Source organism: Leiobunum rupestre, chromosome 1, assembly GCF_980474605.1.
Source record: "Leiobunum rupestre chromosome 1, qqLeiRupe1.1.hap1, whole genome shotgun sequence".
In the NCBI taxonomy this organism is placed as follows: Eukaryota; Metazoa; Arthropoda; class Arachnida; order Opiliones; family Sclerosomatidae; genus Leiobunum; species Leiobunum rupestre.
Window position 1 is genome coordinate 21,100,346 of NC_143384.1, and position 24,119 is coordinate 21,124,464.

The following is a 24,119-nucleotide window of genomic DNA, read 5'->3' on the forward strand; positions in this document are numbered from 1 at the left end:
TTCTCTCCAACGCAACAAAATCACAACGATTATAAGGATAATTTTCCTTTCAGCAATACCAGCATTGGGCATATATTTTGTAATTAAATTAAACAATTTTTAAATTGTTCTGCGTCACTTAAAATGAGCTCCGTAAAAATAGCTTTGATAACCCTATAAATGAAGTTATAAACAAACATTTAAAATCGTCCGCCGTTTCCAACCCGAGGGTTATACCACTATATTATGATATTACCTTTACAAGGAAACATTCGCGCCCTATGAATTTTTTTTTCGCACGTCGGAATAAGACAACGAAGAGCCATAGCAATGAAAGTTAAAATTATTAAATAAATAGTTTTTTTATCTTATCAATTCGTCGGAACAATTTTAAAAACATCTACAGTAAAATTCAAAATTAAAATGAAAGAGATATCGGCCAATTTATTATTGTTAAGAACTCAGGCTAGATGTCATACGTTACCGGCGGTAGTCACTCTTTGAGTCCTGATTGGTTGATATTAGTCGATCGTCTGCCACGGCTGTTTGGCTATTTCTCAATTACCTCATTCGAGGTACCTATGAGATGTTTATAGTACGGCATATTAGGTGGTTTTGTTTCGCCTGTCCGAGGACAAAAAGTGTAAACTTTTTACCCTAAAACGTTTTATTCGCCTGTTCTCGGGGTAAGATTTACCCTGTCCCGACTCCCGAATTTTGTTCGCTTGTTCCAGACATAGAAATCTCATAGGTAACTAGAATGCTGCCGTGTAACTGGCAAATGGCCCAAACGCCGTGGCAGACGACGCCAGATCTCAGCCAATCAGAGCTCAAAGAGTGGTTCTGCCAATAATTTAATGTCACCGGAGAGAATGACGTCACCTATCTCCCGCTATAGTAACGGAACCAAGGAGGATTATTATCCTCCTTGGCGGAACCACTCTACGGCCTCTCATTGGCTGAAGGTTCAAGGCGAACTGGCGTCAAGCTCGGCCGTAGGCGGCAGCATTCTAGTTACCTATGAGATTTCTATGGTTCCAGAGCTCAAAAGTTACACTTTTTACTCCTCCTCTAAAGGAGGTGTAGAGGGAGTAATCTAGCTTATATAGAAAATTCGTCTGCTTAAATTTCGTTTCACGAAAACATGACGGGCTTTGAACATCTTCACCTTATAGCTTATAGCAAGCTTTTAATAACGAAAATCCAATTGTTAAATGCTATTTAATGACTTTAAAAGTTGCTTGATGACTTAGGCCTAAGGTGGTGTCTTGGGTATTAGCCTAGCTAATTATTATTACTATTAAATAAATAAGAAAAATGAGTCGTATATTGATGACCTCACCACCGGTCGCCATCTTAAAAAAAAACAAATAAATAACCTTTAACCTTTAACTACTCCCTTCTTACTCCAACTCGTTTTTTTCGTCAAGATAGAATTGGAGTGAGATGACGTCATAGAGCTACACTTTTTAACCTGCTCAAAAAACCGAGGACAGGCGAAAAAAAACCACCTAATATCTTCCTTAGCGTAGCACCTCTGATTTACAGTTCGAAATTTATAAAAGGAGCACATCTGCAGTTTACAATGTAGAATCAGAGAACAGTAAATATTTACACTACAAAAATGCACATAAAAAGGAATAATAAAAGTCACACACGAATGAAAAGGAGAAAAATTAAGAAAATTTAAAATAATTTTCATAATAAGGGAAGGGGGGGGTTGGTTGGTTCCATAAAACGTAGTTAACCAGAAATGAATGGAAACTTACAGAAGAATGATAGGTTGGGAGTTGGAAATTAAGACACAATGAGCTACGTGCTTTTTTATAATCAACGAAAAATAAAGGCTAGCATAAGTTTCCTCCAAAAATCCATCCAATTAACATGGAGGCTACGTGCTTAATGCCCTAGATGGCGACACAATCTCCACGATCGAAATTTGGAGAAAAAAATGCGACATTTTGATACTTGTTTGTCTAGATGGCGACTAAGTCTCCATGATCAGAATATCTAAACAATACCGCGACATTTTGATATATCATAAAATAGTGAATTTGACATGAATCTAATCTACAACCCACGAAGCTAAAATCATCATTTAAAAAACCATCCAATTGTCTAAGAATTATAGATTTTTAGACCATTAACATAACGCACTAAGTAAAATTACCAAATTAATCACGTTCCACGCGGTGGAACCGAAATTCCGCTGCTAGAGCACAGATCAAATTACTGACTTATCACGTTAAAGCCAGCCTGAAGGTTTTCGATTAGATAATAAAATATCATAAAACTATTCCTTCCCCCCGTTTCCAGCTCGCTTTGCTTTTCGACTGACTCCGATTCCTTGTTTCAATTTCACTAGCCAAGCGAGACCAATCAAGGCAAAGCACGGCTAACTTCGTACCAGTATATTCTGTATCGTTAGGCTTAGTTTGCAGCGTCGTAGAAGGCGAGGAACCTCTAACAAATCTATAATTTCGATGAAAAAATGTGTCCCGATAATTTCTCTGACCATGTCTTTTAAGGGGACAGTTAGGGTGGAGCTTCCAAAAATACGTCCACGTTTGCTCTTAGTTTCAAAGTTATCATTCTCCCACAGAAGCGGCGGTTCCAGTTTGGGTTTGTTTGATACATAAGTTTAATTTATCTCAACTCTTTTATATTTAAAAAATTAATTGGGTACCAAGTTCGTTCGTTTATTCGAATTTCGTGGTTTTTAAACGTTTTTGCTCATTTAAATCTCAACCATGGAAGCCAAGTAAGTGTATATTACTTTTTAGTTTGGGTTAATAATACGCTGGGCTAAATATATAAATTCAATAATTCCATTAATGTAGCTTAACGTACTAGTGTTGTTACAATCTTTTCTTAGTTATTTATTTGGTTGTTTTTGTCATATTTCTTTGAGACAGTCTGTGCTAACTAGAAATTACTTAAATTGCCCGTTGTACATTTTCGTATTAGCTTTCAAATTTTAATTCGTAAGATAGATTAGGTAGAAAGAAATCAACGATCGAATAACGAGGGTTTTAAACGCTGACGCGGCTTCTGTGCCCTAATGAAAACCAGCCCTTATCCAGGGGGGCACAGTACCCATAACCACTGGACCCATCCCTAGTAGAACTAGCAACCCATAAATAAAACTTTTACCAGTCTGTAGTTGCGAAAGTATGTTTGTTTAGGATTTGCCAATATAACTTCTATCCATGCCAAGCATATTTTTGCAGCAGGCCCTTAATGGCTGGATTTTACGACGTCTAATAACGACACCAATTAATTTTAATTTTCATTAGTCACGGGTTCCACTGCAAGAATTTTCATTTTTGAAAATTTTAATTTCTTCGCTACTAGTGTTAATATCGATTTTCATTCTGGCAAGCAGCGGAAGCAGATTTTCTGTTTTTTTTTGTACACCGCGACGCAAAAATCCCCGTTAGGCCTAATACAGAAAATTTAAATTTCTTCGCTACTAGTGTTAATATCCATTTTCATTCTGGCAAGCAGTGGAAGCAGATTTTCTGTTTTTTTTTCACCGCGACGCAAAAATCCCCGTTAGGCCTAATACAGAAAATTTTAATTTCTTCGCTACTAGTGTTAATATCCATTTTCATTCTGGCAAGCAGCGGAAGCAGATTTTCTGTTTTTCTTTCACCGCGACGCAAAAATCCCCGTTAGGCCTAATACAGAAAATTTTAATTTCTTCGCTACTAGTGTTAATATCCATTTTTATTCTGGCAAGCAGCGGAAGCAGATTTTCGGGTTTTTTTACACCGCGACGCAAAAATCGCCGTAAGTGTCGAAATTCGCCGTTACACCAGTTTTGACCTAGTGAAAATCAGGGTTGGCTTATTTAAATTAAGGATCATTGATTTAAATCACACAATATGTATTTCAATTGAAGCTTCAATACATCATCCTCCAAGGAAATCGCCAAGAAGTAATATTTCCTAGAGCCAAGACCTGCAAGTCACTGTATATATAGTGCTTGTTAAAATAATGAAAATATCTCACCATATTATGTCAGCAAAAAGCGTTCCCTTTTAACCAGGTAGTTTTTTTTGACGTATTAAGGCTTGGCAAAAACACGACGTTCTGTTTGCAGGTGAAAAGTTTCCATTATTTCCACAAGCACTATATAAACAATACCTTGCGGGTCTTGGTTCTCGGCGATTTCCTTGGAGGTTGATTTCTATAAACGCCTATAAAGGAATACAGAATGGCCAAAAAATTGGTTTAAAAAAAAATACATAGAAAATTTGAGAAAACTAAAATATCAAATAGTAATTAAATTTGATTAAAATTTCATTTAAATCCAGATTAGTACTGATAAAAGTAAAATGTCCGTTAATTATACAGGAAAAGAGCCATTAATTGTAAAAAAATCAATAAGTTTATAAAAATCAAAAATATTCGATTTAATTTAAAAATCGATTGATTTGGTTTTTATTAAAACATATCCAAAAAAGCGGCAACCCTGCTGAAAATCAGCCACAAGGCCTAATACATTCGACAGTATTTGCATAGCCTAAATCCAATTCAATTTATCATTACAATTCCTTAGAAAATCAGTGATTCGACCAGTGTGGGCCTTCACCAAGGTCACCTTCGGGTTTCTGCTCTGTTTCGGCGCCATGTTTTTCTTCTTCCTCTGCTTCTACTCCGAAAGAGACGTGGGAGTCCACTTCCACAAAATCTACCGCTGGATACGACCTAAAGGAGCCCCCAGACGGGGCTACCTGGTAGACACGAGTGGCTGCCAGATGCCAGAGATCGATCCCTTCCACCCAACCATTAAAAGGTTTTACAAGAAAATGCCCACCTACGGTTGTCGTCGACCTCCGGCACCCATCAAAGTCGAGGGAAACATCGTGACGTTAGATCCCGAAGTATTGAAACATTTCTACAACGGCAGTTGGCCCAAGTGCCAGTACAAGTGGATAAGACGCGCCGGTGACCCTCTCCACGACCCCACGGACAATAAAGTGGCCATCAGCCCCAGATGGCTGGAACTAAGATTGGGGGTACCCATCCTGGAAGACGGCGTACAAATACGATGCCAATTCTCGTTCGAACGCGTTTTCGAGGACTACGTCCCACTGGTTTATTTGAAACCTAAAGTTGAAGAACGATGTTCGGAAAAAGAACGGAGCATCAAGAACCCGGAGGACAAACTGAACGTTCTATTCCTCGGCGTAGATTCTATTAGTAAGCTAAACTTTCAGCGACACATGTTGAAAACGCGACAATTACTCGAAGATTTGAACTTCGTCGAGCTTTCGGGGTACAGTAAAGTGGCGGATAATACCTTCCCCAATATGTATTCTCTATTAATCGGTGAACCAGCGGTTTATTTACCCAAGAAAACTCGCAAATTTTACGACGATAGTGACGTAATATGGAAGAGGTACTCTCAACTGGGATACAGAACGCTGTTCATCGAAGATTTTCCACATTATACCATTTTTAATTACTTGAAAAATGGGTTCAAAAGACAACCCACCGATTATTACCTTCGACCATTCGCGCTTGCGGTGGAAAGGACGAAATGGTTGAAAAAAAGTCGACGTTACTGTTTCGGACACAAGATGGAGAACAAAGTGTACTACGATTATACGTTGGATTTTGTGGACACCATGAGTCAGCGTCCATATTTCGCCTTCGTGTTTATGGCTAGGATGACGCACAATCTCGTCAACAGCGCGGGTTACGCCGACGAACCCAGTTTTGACGTACTCAACTCGCTGAGTCGAAGAAATTCGCTGAATAACACGCTGATATTTTTCTTCAGCGATCACGGCATTCGGTTCGGCGCCATCAGAAATACTTACGTTGGTAAGTTGGAAGAAAATTGGCCAATCATGTTCGTTAGCGTACCCGATTGGTTCCTTCGAAAACACCCCAATTTTGACGAAAATTTGCGGATCAACAAACATCGATTGACTACTCCGTACGACGTCCACGAGACTTTGTCGCATCATTTGGACCTGCTGAATGGTTCCACCACGAAATACAACAATCCCAGATACGGTCGGAGTCTATTCAACGAAATCAACGAATCTCGAACTTGCGAACAAGCGGGTATCTCGAACCATTGGTGCAATTGCCAAATTCTAGAGGTGGTCTCCGTTACAGATAGTTTAGTTATCGAAGCCGGCCTCGCTTTGGTGAAGATCCTCAACACTTGGGTGCTTGAAAATCCACCTTGCGCTCAACTGTCGCTAGGGAAGATTATCGAAGCCCGAATGGCGCTAATGACCAACTCCAATAAACTGCCTAAAGCGTCCGAACCGGAAGTTCTGGTCAGGCTCGAACTGAAACCCTCGGGACTGTTCGAAAGTACCCTAAGGAGGGTCAAGGGCAATTGGACCGTTTTGGGGGGCGTCAGTAGACTCGATACTTATCGAGGTAAAAGCGGTTGTACCGAAAATTCGGAGCTGAAGAAATTTTGTTATTGTAAAAATAGATTAAAAGAAACTGAAGATTATGGAGTCTTATTGTTTAGTGCTTTTCTATTAATGCACGGTAATAAAAAGATATTTCGTCCATAAAGGGGGTTAAAGTAGAATGAAATAATTTAATATTTTTGCTGATGAGGGCGCTGTTGGATTGACATTTAGGGTGAACCGCGTCAGTACGAGCTTCTGTTCCTACCACATTATAGCCAGGTTCACTCTTACCCCCAAAATCGCTTCGTTTTAGATAACTAGTTTTCAAAACCAGCCTGAGAAATTGCTTCGTGTTGGTTCACGAAGCAACTCGTCCAAGTCAGATCACTTAGAATAGCTTTCAAAACGACAAGGTGGGGAAGTCAAATTGCTCGTATTTTCAAAAATAAAGGAAATAAAATACTAAATAATGTCCAATAATATTACTGTATGTATAGTAAACATGATTAACTATTTGTTTTGGGAAAAAATTTAGTATTTTCAAAATTCTATAATCAAATCGGGGTGAAGCGATTTCGCACGTGTGAACCAAGAATTATCGTCGGCGGTCAAGACTATCATTCAAACCGACCTAAACTCGGTTTTAAGCTCTAGTGTGACCGTGACTGACGAAAATTTCGAATGCACGCGTCTTTCACGAGCATGGACGGCGGAATAGGGGGGACAGGGTCACATTGTACCCCCTCAACGAAAGTAGGGGGCTGCAAAGTATATATTTGTACCCACCCAAATGTGAGATATATATTTTTAAAATAACTTTATTCTTGAAAATATCTTCTCTTTAAAATGAATTTATAAATAGACTTGCGCAGTCTGCATTCTTAAAGACATTTAGTCTTTCCGTTAGTATCGTCCAAGCTAGTTTCGTCACCGTCGTATGCCTTGTTGATCCACGTGATAGCAAGAAAATGTCTTTGCACCTTGGAGAAACAAACGCAAGGAGAACTCAGCTAGCCTTTAAACGCAGTTTTGTGTACAAATTTCATTGGATGAGCCTTTACGCTGCACGTTTTACGGGTGGGGGGAAAGACATTTTCCGAATTTCCCCTTTCCGACGGTGGCAGGCGCTAAAGCGTCTGTAGTGATAACAGGTGAAATGATTTTTCTATATCACTCTGGTATGGCACCACACGCAGAGGTAATACTTGGTTTAAATGAATCTTGTGCATTATCTGGCAAACATGCCAACCTAGTTGTCTGGATAAATCCTACTCATTTAACAGTTATAGTTTTATACAAACCATTATAAATAGTTAATTAACTATATCTCATTGATTTTGTAAATAGTTCAGCTAAGGACTTACTATATTTTGAAATATACTATCTTCTTGTAAGCTACCTAAGCTATAGTTTGAAAACAGACTTTTTGGATGACCCTTCACAAAACACCAATTAAATAGGACTAAACATAAGCAGAATTTTTAAAACCAAAGAATAAATATCTTTGCAAGTCCATCTGAAATAGCGCTATGTGTTGTTGTTGAGAGTGTTTGGCCTGTAAAGCTAGGAATTTATAGAAAGGTCTATTTGTCGTCCATTGCTGCTAGTAAACCAGTAGTTACACCACCGACTTCATATGTTTCATTACCTCCACGCTCTGATAATGCTTCGGACTACCATCATTTCGTAGGCAATAGCAGAAAAATCGACCAGGGTGATGAAATCTGCAGCTCTAAGCCTACCTAGCCTTTATTTTTCCCTGGGAAACCTTATCTACCTCGTGTTATTGACATACCACGACAAATATATGCAAAGCGAAAATATTATTTTCAAGATAAATGGTTTAAATATTACCTCTTTTTGCATTATAATGTGGTTTTAAGTAGTGTATCATGTTTCATATGTAAAACAGCAACTAATAAGAAATTGATATCTCAAACAATAAGGTCACAAAATGAGTCAGACCTTGTGAATGATTTAGGCTCGGATTAAGGTTGTAATAATTGGAAAAAAAGCCTTAAAGAAATTTGGTTCTCTCGCAAAAAGTCGTCTTCATAAGGAAGCAGTTTGTAAATTAGACTCGATAAAAACTACAACTCCAATTTGCAACCAATTAAGTAAAGCTTTAACAGAACAGCGGAACAGTGCCAGAGTTGCACTGGTAACTCTTTTCACTTCGATTCGTTACCTTGTTCGACAGGGCATTCCAATTCGGGGGCGCGAAGAAAATACCAGTAACTTTACGCAACTAAATATTTTGCGGAGCCAGGATGTACCAGAGTTTAAACAATTCCTTATTCGAAAAAACAACTATACTTCACACGATATTCAAAATTAAATGGCCCAAATTATACTACGCGGCGCAATAAGCAATATCAAAGTGCCGTTGGGACGGTAACCCAAAGGTCGTAGGTTCGATTCCTGCCCGAGGTGATATGATTTCTCTCAGTCACTCTGGTATGGAACCATACGCAGAGATATTACATGGTTTAAATGAAACTTTCTAATAATTTCAAAGATAGTAAAATATTTAGCCTAATTGTAGATGAGACACGCGATGTAAGTGGACACGAACAGGTATTTAATGGTATATTAAGGGTGTAATATCTGTAAAAAAACACTCTTTAATGTTAATTTAAACGCCCTAAAGGGATTTTTATTGTCCCAAATTAACCCCGTAAATTGAGTGATTTAACACCTCGTAAGGGTGTAGCTCCCTTAAGGCAGTAGTTTAGTACCCTAAAAGGAGTATTTTAACACTTTAAAGGGAGTATTGTAGCACCCTTACTGCAGTAGTCTAGAACCTTAAAGGGAGTAGTTAAAAACTTTAAAGTGAGTATTATAGAACCCTTAAGGGAGTATTGTAGAACCCTTAAGGGGGTAGTGTAACACCCTGAAGGGAGTCGTTTGGAACCCTAAAAGGAGTGGTCTTGTACCAAAGAGGGAGTAGATAATAACCCTGAAGGGAATAGTTTTATACCACAAACTGTTAACAAAGGAACCAAAACGGAGGACATAAGCACCCCAAACAGTGTAAATAAACACCCTACCAGGAAAACTGCTTTTTAAGGTGTAGAACAACATCCTTTATAAACCTGTTAAGGTGTTAAATATGGGACAAGAAAAAACCCTTACAGGTTTGAAAATACACCCTTTTTTTAAGAGTGTAATTTCAGATGCTTTACTGCGATTGGGATTATCCTTCTCTAATTTACGCGGCCAGTACTTTGACGTTGCCTCAAATATGTCTGGTATATACAAAGGCGTAGAGACTTTAATTTAAGAACAACAACCACTGTAGTAACCACAGTGTGAACTTAGCATTAGAGGACACAGTGAAGGGGAAAACTGGAATATCACGTTTAAGAGACGCGTTGCAGTGGGTATGTGTATCAGATTTGTAGCCCGGTGTACCGCCAACAGAGTGCACCGGAGGTCTTCATCACAATACCCTACGCCAGCGTCTACAGCCCGGACAGGTGACAGAACAGGCAAGGCAGCGAGAGAACCCTACCGCTGACGTGCTCACCTTCGACGCAAGCCGCTCAACCCAGTAGAAGGTGCCACAATGTGACGACCAACCCCTCACTTCCCACACAGCAGTGGGAATAAGAGCGGATGCTAAAGCAACTCCAGCCTACGTAGGTACAGAGTAAAACCCTTTGGAGAGAGATCCTAAAGGGGAACGACGGGCACACATCGGTCCACATAACCCGGCACAGCTGGCACCGGAGATCCCGGTGTGCCCCAAAAGGCCGGGAAACAGGACCACTGCGCCTCATACGGAGACCCGCCGCCCCACAGCAGGCTACCCAGTCCTCCGAGGCGGACAGTTTGCCTGGACCCTCTCCGTTACCCTGAGCTGAAAGGTTCAATTAATAAAGAGTAGAATTAATATCTTTGGAAAACCATAAGTGCGATAATAAAATAAAATTTGTGTGAATATTCTGTGTAATTATTTTTGGCTAGTTTAATTATGTTAACCGATCTAGTCAGACTTCCTAGTTCGTTTGATTCTGTTAACCGATCTAGTCAGACTTCCTAGTTCGTTTGATTCTGTTAACCGATCTAGTCAGACTTCCTAGTTCGTTTGATTCTGTTAACCGATCTAGTCAGACTTCCTAGTTCGTTTGATTCTGTTAACCGATCTAGTCAGACTTCCTAGTTCGTTTGATTCTGTTAACCGATCTAGTCAGACTTCCTAGTTCGTTTGATTCTGTTAACCGATCTAGTCAGACTTCCTAGCTCGTTTGATTCTGTTAACCGATCGAGTCAGACTTCCTAGTTCGTTTGATTCTGTTAACCGATCTAGTCAGACTTCCTAGTTCGTTTGATTCTGTTAACCGATCTAGTCAGACTTCCTAGTTCGGTTGATTCTTTTAACCGATCTAGTCCGACTTCCTACCGCGTTTGATTCTAACTCAGTTAATAAACCAGCTGTTTAATTCGTTTAAAATCGGTAACTTCTAATCAATTTGATTTCAATCTTTAAAATAAAAATTAAAAAAATCAAATTTTCAAATCATACAGTGTATTTTAATGGAGGAATAAAAAGTAAAAAAAAAATAGTTTCTTAAAAAATTAAAATACATAGAAAATTTGAGCAAATGAAAATATGAATCAGTATTTAAATTAACTTGCTATTTAATTTCATTCAAGATTAGCTAATTGATGAAAGTAAAATGTCCGTTAATTATACAGGAAAAGAGCCATTAATTGTATAAAAATCAATAAATTCCAAACAAAATCCGATTCAAATAAAAAATCGATTGATTTGATTTTTATTTAAAAAAATAAAAAAAGTGCCAACCCTGGTCAGTAGAAATAAATACGTTCTTGGTATTATAATATATAATATATGATATATAATATATAATATAATATATCAGATGTCAGTTTTGAAGAGGAAATTACATTTTTTAAAAGTTTATACAAAAATATTATTTCATTTCTATCTCTAGAGACAAATAGATAATCAATTTTGAGATCGCGTAGTATATTTTCGTAGTTATATTTGCAATTGTTCTTTAGAAAGTGATAATCAAGATCGTCAACAAATTTTAGCTTTTTTGATTCAATATTTTCTAACAGACACTGAATAATAACCCGGTGTGCCCCAAAAGGCCGGGAAACAGGACCACTACGCCTCATACGGAGACCCGCCGCCTCACAGCAGGCTACCCAGTCCGCCGAGGCGGCAGTTTGCACGGATCCTCTCCGTTAGCCTGAGCCGAAGCTCAGTATCCAGCCCAAAACTGACCGAAGTCGGAGGTGGAGATAGGACCATTTGATCAGAGCTAACATCTCCCAGTGCGCCACCGCCCTCACGGGTTACAAGAGCCGGACCCCGACTCCCCGTTAAAGCCACCAGTTATTGCACACTCTAACCCATTTAGGGCCGCTGTGAAATAGCAAAATGAAATGTTTCCCAGACTTTATATATTTGGAAAGATTTAGAAAAACTCATAAGTCTTTAAAAGCGATTAATATCAGTATGCTGTAATAAAATTGCCAATCATATAAGTACAAATTAAATAAGAGTGAACCCAGGGAAGATCCCTGTGGGACTCCACAACTAACATCAGAGCAGCGTACGTAGTCTAGATTATCTTTGATAGCAGCAAACATCCGTTAGACACCATTGCATTTGATAATATTTCGCCTATCTCTGAGATAATCCTGTAAACACCTCAGGAGATTTCCATGTAGTCCATATTTATTTAGTTTTTCGAAAAGGTACGGGTGTGTCACCCGGTCGAAGGCCTTGAATAAATTTAAATATATTGTTTCGACCTGTTGTTTGGTTTCAACCAGGGGCGTAGGAACGTTCTAGAAGTTGGAGGGGGCAAAGTGAAACCAAAAGGGGTCTTTAGAATGGTTTTTAATTTTTAATGGAGTGTAGCTTCTCCGAATGCACGTGTACATTTTACTACTATGTAAATTGGCGGGAAAAGACTGAAATTTAAACAAAGTTGAGGTTCTATAAGTTTTTTATGCTTTTAAAATGAGAATTTGAGCCTTTTAAAGATTTCAACTGACCAAAACGTTGGAGGGGGCAATAACATTAGTTGTCCCTCCCAGCAAAATTCTAGGGAGGGGCATTGCCCCCCTTGCCCCCCCCTGGTTCTTACGCCCCTGGTTTCAACCTTTGTCTTAAATTTGAGCTAGGAAGTCCACAGGATTCGTGTCCATACTTTTCCCTTTCGTAAATCCATGTTGAGTCAACCAAGTTGACAGATATTTGTGCATAATGCTGTATATCGGACTGAAACAATATACGAGGTGTGTCGCGAAAAAACTACAAGTTAAGTTCTGACGAACTAAAAATTATTTATTTAAAACAGTAATTTTAATCATTTGTCCTTTCGGGACTAACTATTTCCTGGTTTTGCAGGAGACCCTTTTAGTTAGGGCTTGGAATAGAATTTTCCGCGTTCAACTAATTTGACCACTCCTTGGCCGAGGTATTTATTGGGGGTTCAAACATATTGTTCGCCCCCGTGACGTAGGCGCCACTAACTTAAACTAAACTAACTTAAAACTAACAAATTAAAGTGGTAGCTAGGAGCAATAAACACAAGGAGAACGCAGCTAGCCTTTAAACACGCTAACGAAGGGTTGTGTACGAATTTCATTGCACGAGCGAAACGAGCCTTTACGCTGAACGTTTTACGGGCGGGGGAAGACAATTTATGATTTTTCCCCTTCCGACGGCAGCAGGCGCTAAAGCGTCTAGCCAATGAAAAATGTACACAAGAAAATCCACGACTTTTGACGGGTTGCGTTCTGGGGTGTTGTGTTTGTTGCTCCTAGGTGGCAGGTTATTATTTTTCTACAATATCAGTCCTGTTTATAGTCAGATTGCTATAGGTATTTGAATAATGAACTGCCTGGTTATAAGAAAAGTTTTGGTTTAAAGTAGTATTGTCGACAGCGTTATACGAAAAGTTGTCCAAGAATGTTGTAGCGATCGGATCAGTAGGATTAGTAACAAACGAGCGACCATGTTTTAATCTAATACCCATTGTTTTACTTTTGATATTGCGATCAACGTATTCCCGAAACATTTTGGGGTGTTTAACCTCCATATCGCGTAAGTTTTTTGTTATAATATTATGATCCCGTTTTATTAAAATTTTAGAACTTGAGGGTAAGTCGCAATAATTTTCCAGATACTGATTAATTCTCATCCGCTTCATTTTTTGGTGATACTACTTTGGCGTTTAAGAACAGCAACCAACTCTGCCGAGTACCAGTGTGACATACTTTTGGAGCTCTTGTGGAATGCGTACGATTGATGGTCGTTTTTATAGCTTTAGACCATATGTCAACGCTGGTTTGTTCGTAAAATGCAGTCGAATCAAAATCACAAAGGAATATATAAATATTATGATAACGAAGCTTTCCAAAATTTGCGGAATGGTTTTGTCAAAATCCGAAGCATATTCTACAGAGAATACTGGATGCAAAGCATCTACCAAATAAGTTATCGCTACATATATAGTCTTTGATTTACCAAACCGACCATAATCAAATTAATAAATAAAAACATACATCAACATGTCACTAAGCTGACACATAAACCCAAACAAAGCTGCAGACACACCGCACTAGAATAACACTAACTAACAATAAAAAAAGGAAAACTAAGCTAAGAAAATAAAAATGCTTCCGCGTTGAACACCTGTGACTTTATCGTAGCATTATATAATCTAGGAACAACAAACACAAGGAGAACGCAACCCGTCAAAAGTCGTGAATTTTTTTGCGTACATTTTTCATTGTTTAGACGCTTTAGCGCCTGCTGCCGTCGCGTTGGAAGGGAAAAATCCGGAAATTGTCTTTCCCCCTTTCCGTAAAACGTTCAGCGTAAAGGTTCGTCCAATGAAATTTGTACACAACACTGCGTTAGCCTGTTTAAAGGCTAGCTGCGTTATCCCTGTGTTTGTTGCTCCTAGATATAATGATAGTTAAAGTAAATATAATTTAATTTGATAAATGAAAATAATTTATGATATACAAATGAATATTTTTCAGACAATGGACGCTTCAATAAAAGATACTCGGTTTCTACTCCTCTCTCCAAATTCATCTGGGAAGGAGCTATTTCCGGTCGGTCGGTTAAACGGTTAGAATGGCTACTCAAAAAGGCATATTTAAGCCAATTGGAGACGCGTTTTTGCCCTCATGAGAATTTTGCGTCAGATAAGAAACGTGTCGGCTCACGTGTATAAGGAACATACTAATGTTAATTTTCGATAATATATTTTAAGGTAAAATATATAATGTTACTAAAACTAAGTATAAGAAGATAATATTATTATTATTATCATCCTCTTATGGTATAAATAATAAAAATTATACGGAATATTTTTATATTACCTTGCAATTTTAAGGCTTCTCATGGAGGCAGAGTTAATTCATTTCGTATAAAATTATCTTTCCGAAAAAGATGAAAACTAATTCCTTTAGAACTAAACGTATTACTTTTGCAGTACGGTATGCAACAAGTGTTTCCTTTTAACCAGGTAACTTTTTTGGCATGTTAAGGCTTAGCAAAAAACCGATGTTATGTTCGAGAAAAGTTTCCAGCTTTTTAATATTTCAACAAGCACTATATAAATAGTAACTTATGGGTCCTGGCTGTCGGAAATATTACTTCGTGGCAATTTCTGGGAAGATGTTTTATTTAAGCGCCTATTGTAACTTTTAAAGACTTTACACAAGGTAACGTTATTGAAGTTTGTATACTTTCCTCGATAGACAAGCTCTTTTACTTTCACGTATTTAGGGAGTGATAATGTCAATAATTGGAGTAATTAATTTCTGACAAATGATTTCTGCAATTAGTTTTCCATGATCTGTGCTCCGACAAGAAAACATAGGGCACAGCTCAAGTTTTGACAGAACATTTGTCTCAATTATATTATACACTCCTTCAGAATTGCAAATGTTGAAAGCGAGGGTGTATCCAGGATTTTATTTCAGGGGGTGGGGGGTTTGAGGGAAAGTTTCAAGGGGGGGTGCTGACGGAAGTTTCCTTGATTTTTATTAGGCACCCCCCCACACTGTTAAAAAATAAGGTGCATTTTGGTACCGACTAAGGTATTTTATGTTGCATCCCCAGACGAACCTTTAAAGGTATCAAATAATGCCTCTTTAAGGAGGTGCTATAAGGTACGTCTTGATGAAGGTATTTATTAAAACCTCCTTAATCCTAAAGGTACTGTACCATACTTAAATGGGTATTTGATTATACCAAGAATGGTTCCCATTGCTACTTATAATTTTGTGTAGGTACTAAATAGAACCTAAATGGGTGTTCGATTATACCAAGAATGGTTCCCATTTGTACTTATAATTTTGTGAAGGTTCTTAATAGTACCTAAACGGGTGTTATATTATACCAAGAATGGTTCCCATTTGTACTTATAATTTTGTGAAGGTTCTTAATAGTACCTAAACGGGTGTTATATTATACCAAGAATGGTTCCCATTTGTACTATAGTCACGTGACTACCATCTTTTCAGCCCCCCTAGACTTTATAGTTTCGCCTATTTTTGCATTTAATTTAAAAAAGGCGAAATATTTTCACCTAGAAAACAAAGCGAAATGGTGCTGCCATCTGAAATACAGATGTCAAAAAATGATAAGATAGTATCACTGTCGCCATCTCTTAGTAAATATACAAATTTGATAGATAAGAAAAATTATGTGCAACACTGAGTTACGACTAATTATTGTGAAAGAAACTTTTGGTTACCAAAACAATTTATATATTTATAAAATTGATGGTTTCGTACCACCTCAGGTGATAAAACTCAAAAAGGATTCGTTAAATGCCATAAATGAACAACATCAAGACTTCAAACCCAAAACGTTTTCCGTAAATACCTTTAATGGTAAGAAATACCTTTCCCGTATCTCTTAATTCCTGTGCCGATTAAAAACGCAAGAGTACCTTTCAAGGTACTATTCAATACCACGATATAGTTGTAAATACCTTTCCGGTATCACTTAATACCTGCGCGGATAATAAAACACAGGAGTACCTTTCAAGGTACTATTAAATACCACGATATAGTTGTAAATACCTTACCGGTATCACTTAATACCTGCGCGGATAATAAAACGAAGGAGTACCTTTCAAGGTACTATTAAATACCATGGGGTCTTTTTAGGTACCTTAACAATACCTTTATTTTTTACAGTGCAGTCATCAGCATTTCGGGGGGGGGTTCAACCCCCAAACCCCCCCCTTAAATACGCCCTTGGTTGAAAGTAGCGATTGTTGACACCACAAATGTATATGCACGACTTGGGTACTTTAAATTTCTCCTGTCCTGGTTCTTAATCAAAGCAAGAAGAGGTGAACTGTTACATGGCTGCAAGGGCGTATTTACATTTTCCCTCAAAAATCCCCCCTGAAATAAAATCCTGGATACGCCCTTGCATGGCTGGGAAATGTTAGCAAGGAAATCGCTACAAAAATTGATCTTTTCTAACGCCCTCAAAAGGTAACCTGCTAGTGCATCAAAAATTTCCAGACATTCTTCTCGGATAATATTTCTTTCTGGTATGGAATGTCTCATATCCACTCTAGAGACAACACAATCATCTCGGTAGCCAGCCATTGCTGTAAAACTGTCAGATGAAGTGATGGTTCCCTTTTTAAGGATGTTTTCCATCCCAAAGACAACCGCTCTTGCGTCGAGCATGTCATTTCCACCAGAAATTTTACGGAGAATTCTGATGAGCACTCAATTATAATAAGGTGGCCTAAGGTGCAAACCTGGTAAGTAATCTTCCTTAAAATGCAGGCTGCATCTGAACGGCAGCTTGTGTCACTCACTAGAATATCTTTCCGTTTGGATGTTATTCAACCATAATTTCATAGAGGTTTCATCACTACGAAACTCGTGAAAAGACAAATATCTCCTGCTGTTTGTATTTGATGAACAATACAACAAGAAGGCATAGCTTCGACTTTAAAGATCAGTTACCTAAATTGTTAAGACATTTCATAATTACGTAATTGAATACTTAGATTTTTTAAACTGTAATATTTTAGATCAAACGGTATCTTACCTAAATCACTTTTCTTTCTTGCATTTTTGGTGACAAGAAGCTGGATATTTGTCACGTTTCCTAGTGTCAATAGGCTTCAAAGTAATTAACCGCGTTCGAAAATGGCACCGTTTTATCAAAAACGCTTTCCCGTCTTACGAACTTTGTAACTAAAAATATCTCAATAAATTTATATATTAGCTTAATATTATAAATAAATATTTGATTTTTCTATATTTTCAACGTTATGTCCGAAAAACCTCGCAAAGAAACAAAACTTTATATCTGAGTTAAATCGAATTATCCGCTTCAAATAACAGATTTCATGTCGATACGTGGCGCCTCTAGTGGGAATTTTTCATCACGCTTGCTAACATGGAATTCGAAACGATTGTTTCGGCCGCTTAAGGGTGGTACACCCCGTCGAGGTTGGCCGTGCTCCGCTCTGGAACTCTGTTTTAATCTCCATAGTATTGTTAGGCTGAACTAATAACTGGCTAACCTCAATATAGCCCTGGACTACTTTAGATTACGTGCCATGACGTCACTAATTTCGTAGTTCGCTTGTCAGCGTTTCCTCGGAATTTAAGAAATTCTCGGATACCGGTTTCTGGCTATCTATAATCGGTAAGGCCACTTTCACTTACTTTTGAAATTTCTTTGACCAGACTAACGAGAGAAAAAACGTTGTCAAATTAAAATAAATTGTATTATCTATGCCATCGTCCAGAAAGTTCTTAACGTCGGCTTCAAATGTTTCCACTTTTATTATTCGCTTTCATTTGGGTCGCTGTCCATGCCGTTTAGTTTTTAAAATCAGAAGTAAATAGCATATTTCTTTGAAGAAAAGAATAAATTTAGACCATAAAATTGAAACCCGTACCTTCGTAGATTCGAATTTGGCGCGAATTTCACGCGAAACTGTTGTAAAATGTAAAAATTAGTTTGCGTAGTGATATGTAGTTAATTATACACTCTGTATTCCCGATAGTATTAGCCCCAATACAGGGCCTTGCCGAATAGTTCGAATGCCAGAACGATCGAATGGTTTTTAGCGTAAAAGGTTCCAGAACAAGCCAAAAATATTCACGTATAGATGGCGCTCACGGAAAAATAAAGTATGAGATGATGGATCATGGACCAAGAATCTAAGGGGACTCACTGTTCTCGATATTTGGACACGGTAGGCGTGGCCTAAATCGGAAAGCATACTGAGGTACATCAGACGCTTTGAAGCGCCTCAAGAATTCTGTTCAACTATCACTACGAGAGGCTTAGTCGGGGCTTATGCGACAGTGCGTACGATAAATTTAGGTTAGGCTTAGTTCATTAAATTTTTTAAGTTTAGAAATGAAATGGATTCCAGCAAACTTGATAAAAAAGCCTCAGCCATACGCGGTTTACTGGTTATTTTTACATAATTACAATTACTTAAACTTTTAAAGAACCAATTTCAAAAATATAAGATCTAAAACTTACTAAGCCTCATCATTTAACCGACAACAACGGCATCATTTTGTCAAAATTGAACGTGAGCGCACTAGCTTCTCTACGAAACTACGCCGGAAGTCGGCTTCAGCGACGCCATGCTTGTCCACATTGAACTAAAATGAACCGTGATTTTCCGATTCCCAGTATTCACGCGTGCTTTTTAAAGCCTGAACAGTGAGTCCCCTTAGATTCCTGGTCCACGGATGGGTTTATAATTTCTGGCTTCCCATTGAATTGGTACCTGAATCATTCTCTCTGAAGTGGTGTATTGTGCACGTGTCTGATTTGCTGGACTAATGTACTTGAAATTGGGTTTATATTATGCATCGGGCAACTTGTCGGACAATTTTTGCTTCCAACATAGTGCAAGTTGTCCAACCAAAAGCTTGAGGCTTTAAACAAAAAAAACAAAGATCCTGTACCAAAAATTCTAAATCATTGCCTTGCGCGTAAGTCAATATAGCTTTTACCCACTCCTTGCCCTGCGAGTAAGTCAATATAGCTTTTACCCGCTCCTTGCCTTGCGCGTAAGTCAATATATCTTTTACCCGCTCCTTGCCCTGCGAGTAAGTCAATATAGCTTTTACCCGCTCCTTGCCTTGCGCGTAAGTCAATATATCTTTTACCCACTCCTTGCCCCGCGAGTAAGTCAATATAGCTTTTACCCGCTCCTTGCCGGAACAACGAAAAATTAAACTCCATAGTTACCATAGTAACCCACTAATGATAGCGCCCTACAGCAACCGATGGAGGCAGATTTTTCGGATGTGACGTTCCGGAAGTGGGTAATCGCTTCGCTACTTAACCGTCAATCGGAAAGCTCTCTGGATTCGAATATAGGGTCTAGAGTTCTAAATTACCTTTGATTGTTGCTTTAAATGAGATACATGTTTAAAATCTTGAAGCCCGCGACTTTTACGACTTGGACGCCTTGAGCCAAAACATCATCATCCTTCTCAGTTTCCACTCTCTGGAACTACGCCATCTACCGGATGATAATGAAGGCAACTTCGTCACAAGGAACGGCACCCTGTTCAACTTCAACAGGTTCTATCGACTGGACCCGAGTACCCCCAGTTGCGTAGACAACGCCAACTTTCGCTTTAAAATTCCTGTAACCTTCCGCGAGTCCCTTTTCAGGACCTTCGAAGTGTCTCCCAATTTGCCCTTGAAGATTTGGATCGAGTCACTGGAACCGTAAGCGCGTTAGAGCTTGACGCCGTTTTCGACTTGGATTCTATTGGGGACAGGAATCGCCGGAAGCTCAAAATAGTGAGCGTCCGAGTGGTCAGCATGGAGGACGTGCAGTTGGGATTGCCCAGCTTAAACGTTTTCTCCTCTGTTATTTGAAGGATGATTGTCAAACCCTTCAAGTCCACAATCAAGACATTTATCGAGCATAATTTTAAGGACATGTTGGTTGATATTTTGTCTCGGCATCCGCTTCGGAATTTTACTTTTTAAATTTTGTGATTTGTACCAAAGATTAATGCTTTAATTAAAATTTTTGTATTATTATACTTATTACAAAATAGCATGAGTAACATGATTTGAGCTATTATATTATTATTTGTAATACCTAATATTTTGCTTTTAAATCTGTAGCCTTAGAAGCTTATGAGGGGGTAGCCACTTCGAAAACAATCTAAGGAGATTTCTGATTTTTAAATATTTCCACTGTATTTCTGAATTTTCCAATATTTCTCAAATATTTCCGATATTTCTCAAAATATTTCCGATATTTCTAAAATATTTCCGATATTTCTCAAAATATTTCCGATATTTCTCAAATATTTCCGATATTTCTCAAAATATTTCCGATATTTCTAAAATATTTCCGATATTTCTAAAATATTTCCGATATTTCTCAAAATATTTCCGATATTTCTCAAAATATTTCCGATGTTTCTAAAATATTTCCGATATCGAGGGGCTAACCACTCTTAGAAAGTCTGTACACCGGATTACGCTTAGATTACCACTGGCAAAGGCAGGGACTTCAAAGATTACGCGTAATCCCATTAGTACAGTCAAAGGTACGACTCTGTACACCGATTACGCGGAGTGATCAGCCCCTCGTCCGATATTTCTCAAATATTTCCGATATGTCTCAAATATTTCCGATATGTCTCAAATATTTCCGATATGTCTCAAATATTTCCGATATTTCTCAAATATTTCTGATATTTCTCCAATATTTCCGATATTTCTAAAATATTTCCGATATATCTCAAATATTTCCGATATTTCTCAAATATTTCCTATTTCTCACATATATTCGATATTTCCCAAATATTTCCGATATTTCTCAAATATTTCCGAAATTTCTCAAATATTTCCGAAATTTCTCAAATATTTCCGATATTTCTCAAATATTTCCAACATTTCCCAAATATTTCCGATAAAAATATTCTAGAATCGTTGAAATTGTCTTCTTTGAAGATCACAATTTTCTATATTGACAAATCTATTTCGTTTCAAAGACGACAGATTTAATTTTAAATGTGTAATTATTATTATTAAATTTAAGACCCAATAACGTTATTTGTATTATTATTTTTGGCTAAAAATAATTTCTTGATAATTAGTCTAAGTTACTCGCAAATAGTATAGTAGTCGCTTTTTTCTAGAGTCGTTGAAATTCTTCGTATTTTGTGAAGTTCTCAATATCCTATTTTGACAAATGCATTTCCTTGAGATTTTTTATCGACCATCTTCCAGACAGTAGTCCGTTTCCGTTTCCCATTTGGCAACTTTTATATAAGTAGTTGTGAAAGCTCCTAAAAATCATCATTTTAGACGAGTTCCTTTCAAGATGTTCAACTTTCTGCTGTTGGCTGCTGGATGCGTTTGCGTTTTCGCCGGTGAGTTTAGACAAGTTTTGAACCAAATATTCTCTTTATTTCCGTCTTTTACGCTACTTTTGAAACATACCTCCAATTCTCATCTATTTTAAAGAGAACATATTTAGGATAGCTAAGAACTGGCGAGTCAAGTCTGTTTTGTACCTTACATTCCAAATTCAATCTGAAACTCTATCGCCATCTTTTGAGTTCGGTGGCAATTAGAATTACACTTTAATTTAATTTAATTAATAACTAGTTGAGGTTATACCCACTGTCATAATATTTCAGATGAATTCAACATTTTAATATTTAAATTCGACTTCGGAAAGAATAAATTTTCATTAAAACACTAACATATAACTTCTGTGACTATAATATATAGTTTTCTAACTTAAATAAGTCCTCGATTCTAACTTAAATAAGTTCTCGATTCCAAATTAAATAAGTCCTCGTTTCTATTTTAAATAAGTCCTCGATTCTAACTTAAATAAGTCCTCGATTCTAATTTAAATAAGTCCTCGATTCTAATTTAAATAAGTCCTCAATTCTAATTTAAATGAGTCCTCGATTCTAATTTAAATAAGTCCTCGATTCTAATTTAAATGAGTCCTCGATTCTAATTTAAATGAGTCCTCGTTTTAATTTAAAAAAGACCTCGATTCAAACTTAAGTAAGTCCTCGATTATAATTTAAATGAGTTCTCGATTCTATTTTAAATAAGTCCTCGATTCTAACTTAAATAAGTCCTCGATTCTAATTTAAATAAGTCCTCGATTCTAATTTAAATGAGTCCTCGATTCTAACTTAAATAAGTCATCGATTCTAATTTAAATGAGTCCTCGATTCTAATTTAAATAAGTGCTCGATTATAATTTAAATGAGTCCTCGATTTTAATTTAAAAAAGACCTCGATTCAAACTTAAGTCCTCGATTCTAACTTAAATAAGTCCTCGATTCTAATTTAAATGAGTCCTCGATTCTAACTTAAATAAGTCATCGATTCTAATTTAAATGAGTCCTCGATTCTAATTTAAATAAGTGCTCGATTATAATTTAAATGAGTCCTCGATTTTAATTTAAAAAAGACCTCGATTCAAACTTAAGTCCTCGATTCTAACTTAAATAAGTCGTCGATTCTAACTTAAAGGCAACATAACCTGCAAAGCAATCTTTATGGAAGACCCCTTCAATTTTTCAAATTTCACTGTACAGTGGTGGCAAACATTTTTAAAGTCAAAGGCAAGAGCTGCAAACGTTGGTGTTCCACACCAAATACCTGAGGTTATATTCCCTTTAAATAAGTTGTTGATTCTAAATTGTGATTGAACTGATACTCGTAAGACATTTTATCCAAAATCAAACTAAATCGAACTATTTTAAACCCGTGTAGAACTGGAAAGACTGGACACAGACCCAGTCGGAGTGCCCTGCAATTACCCGGACATCAACTACTTGAGCGATCGCGTCATCACTCACCTTCACACTTTGATCCCGACGATTCTCAACGTCCCCGACGACACCAAAGGCTCTTGGGTGTCCCGATACACGCGCGTCTTCGAGTTGGACTCGTTCACTCGAAGCGGCGAAAGCACCTACGAGTGCACTGACAAGGGTGTACGTGTCCGAATTCCTCTGGCATTCACCCGAGACGTCAAGTCGGATTTCCAAGTGTCTCCCAACCTGCCCTGGAAGACTTGGGTAAAGGTGTCCGCCAGGGTCGAGGACCTTCGAGCCGAGGCCATCGTGGACGTGATCTTTATCGGAGAACCGGAAGTACATCTGACTAGCCTCGAGGTCAACAAGTTGACGGACGTGGAACTGGGGATACGCGGCAACAATATCTTCGCTCAGGGAGCCCGCAAAGTGACTTCGCTGATCGCCGGCCAGTTTAAAACCAAGATTAAGAATTTCATCGAGAAGAATTTCCAGGAATTGCTCGAGAATGCCATGCTTAAGATACCACTCAAGGAGTTTGGTTTCAATTGATATGCCGAATCCGCTGTTGTAACTAGAGATTTGTGTTATTTGTTTGCATTAAATTGGTTTGAATCTTTGGTCATAGTAATTTTAATTGTAAGGGTAAATGGTAAAATGACTACTCTTAGTACTCTAAGGGTTCAGAGAAAACTGATACACCAACCGATATAGATATCGAGTCCTCGCTGTTACTATATCAATTTCAAAGGAGTGCACTGTTAAAAATAAAGGTTTTAATTTTGACCTCTAAAGTGGTTAAAACTTTTTCCAATATTTAAGAACATTCAGGGTTTTATTATAAAACATATTGAAACCTTCTGCTCCCCAAATTCAGTCTTTTCGTGGAGTGGTTAAGTACTTATTTTACAC

General features: G+C 37.7%; 2 protein-coding genes across 2 annotated transcripts; both read left to right on the top strand.

Annotated features, from left to right (window-relative positions):
* The first annotated feature begins 2,667 nt into the window (after positions 1-2,667).
* On the top strand, positions 2,668-20,277 carry LOC149961343 (uncharacterized). The gene is made up of 4 exons (XM_090161374.1): positions 2,668-2,740; positions 4,544-6,504; positions 19,833-20,008; positions 20,068-20,277. The coding sequence occupies exons 1-4, from the start codon at positions 2,730-2,732 to the stop codon at positions 20,275-20,277; spliced, it is 2,358 nt and encodes a 785-aa protein (XP_090017500.1). The 5' UTR covers positions 2,668-2,729.
* A 1,456-nt stretch (positions 20,278-21,733) lies between these two features.
* On the top strand, positions 21,734-23,781 carry LOC149961344 (uncharacterized). Its single transcript, XM_090170516.1, has 2 exons — positions 21,734-21,791; positions 23,164-23,781. Exons 1-2 carry the CDS (start codon positions 21,743-21,745, stop codon positions 23,757-23,759), a joined length of 645 nt encoding a protein of 214 aa, XP_090026642.1. The 5' UTR covers positions 21,734-21,742; the 3' UTR covers positions 23,760-23,781.
* Positions 23,782-24,119: the final 338 nt, after the last annotated feature.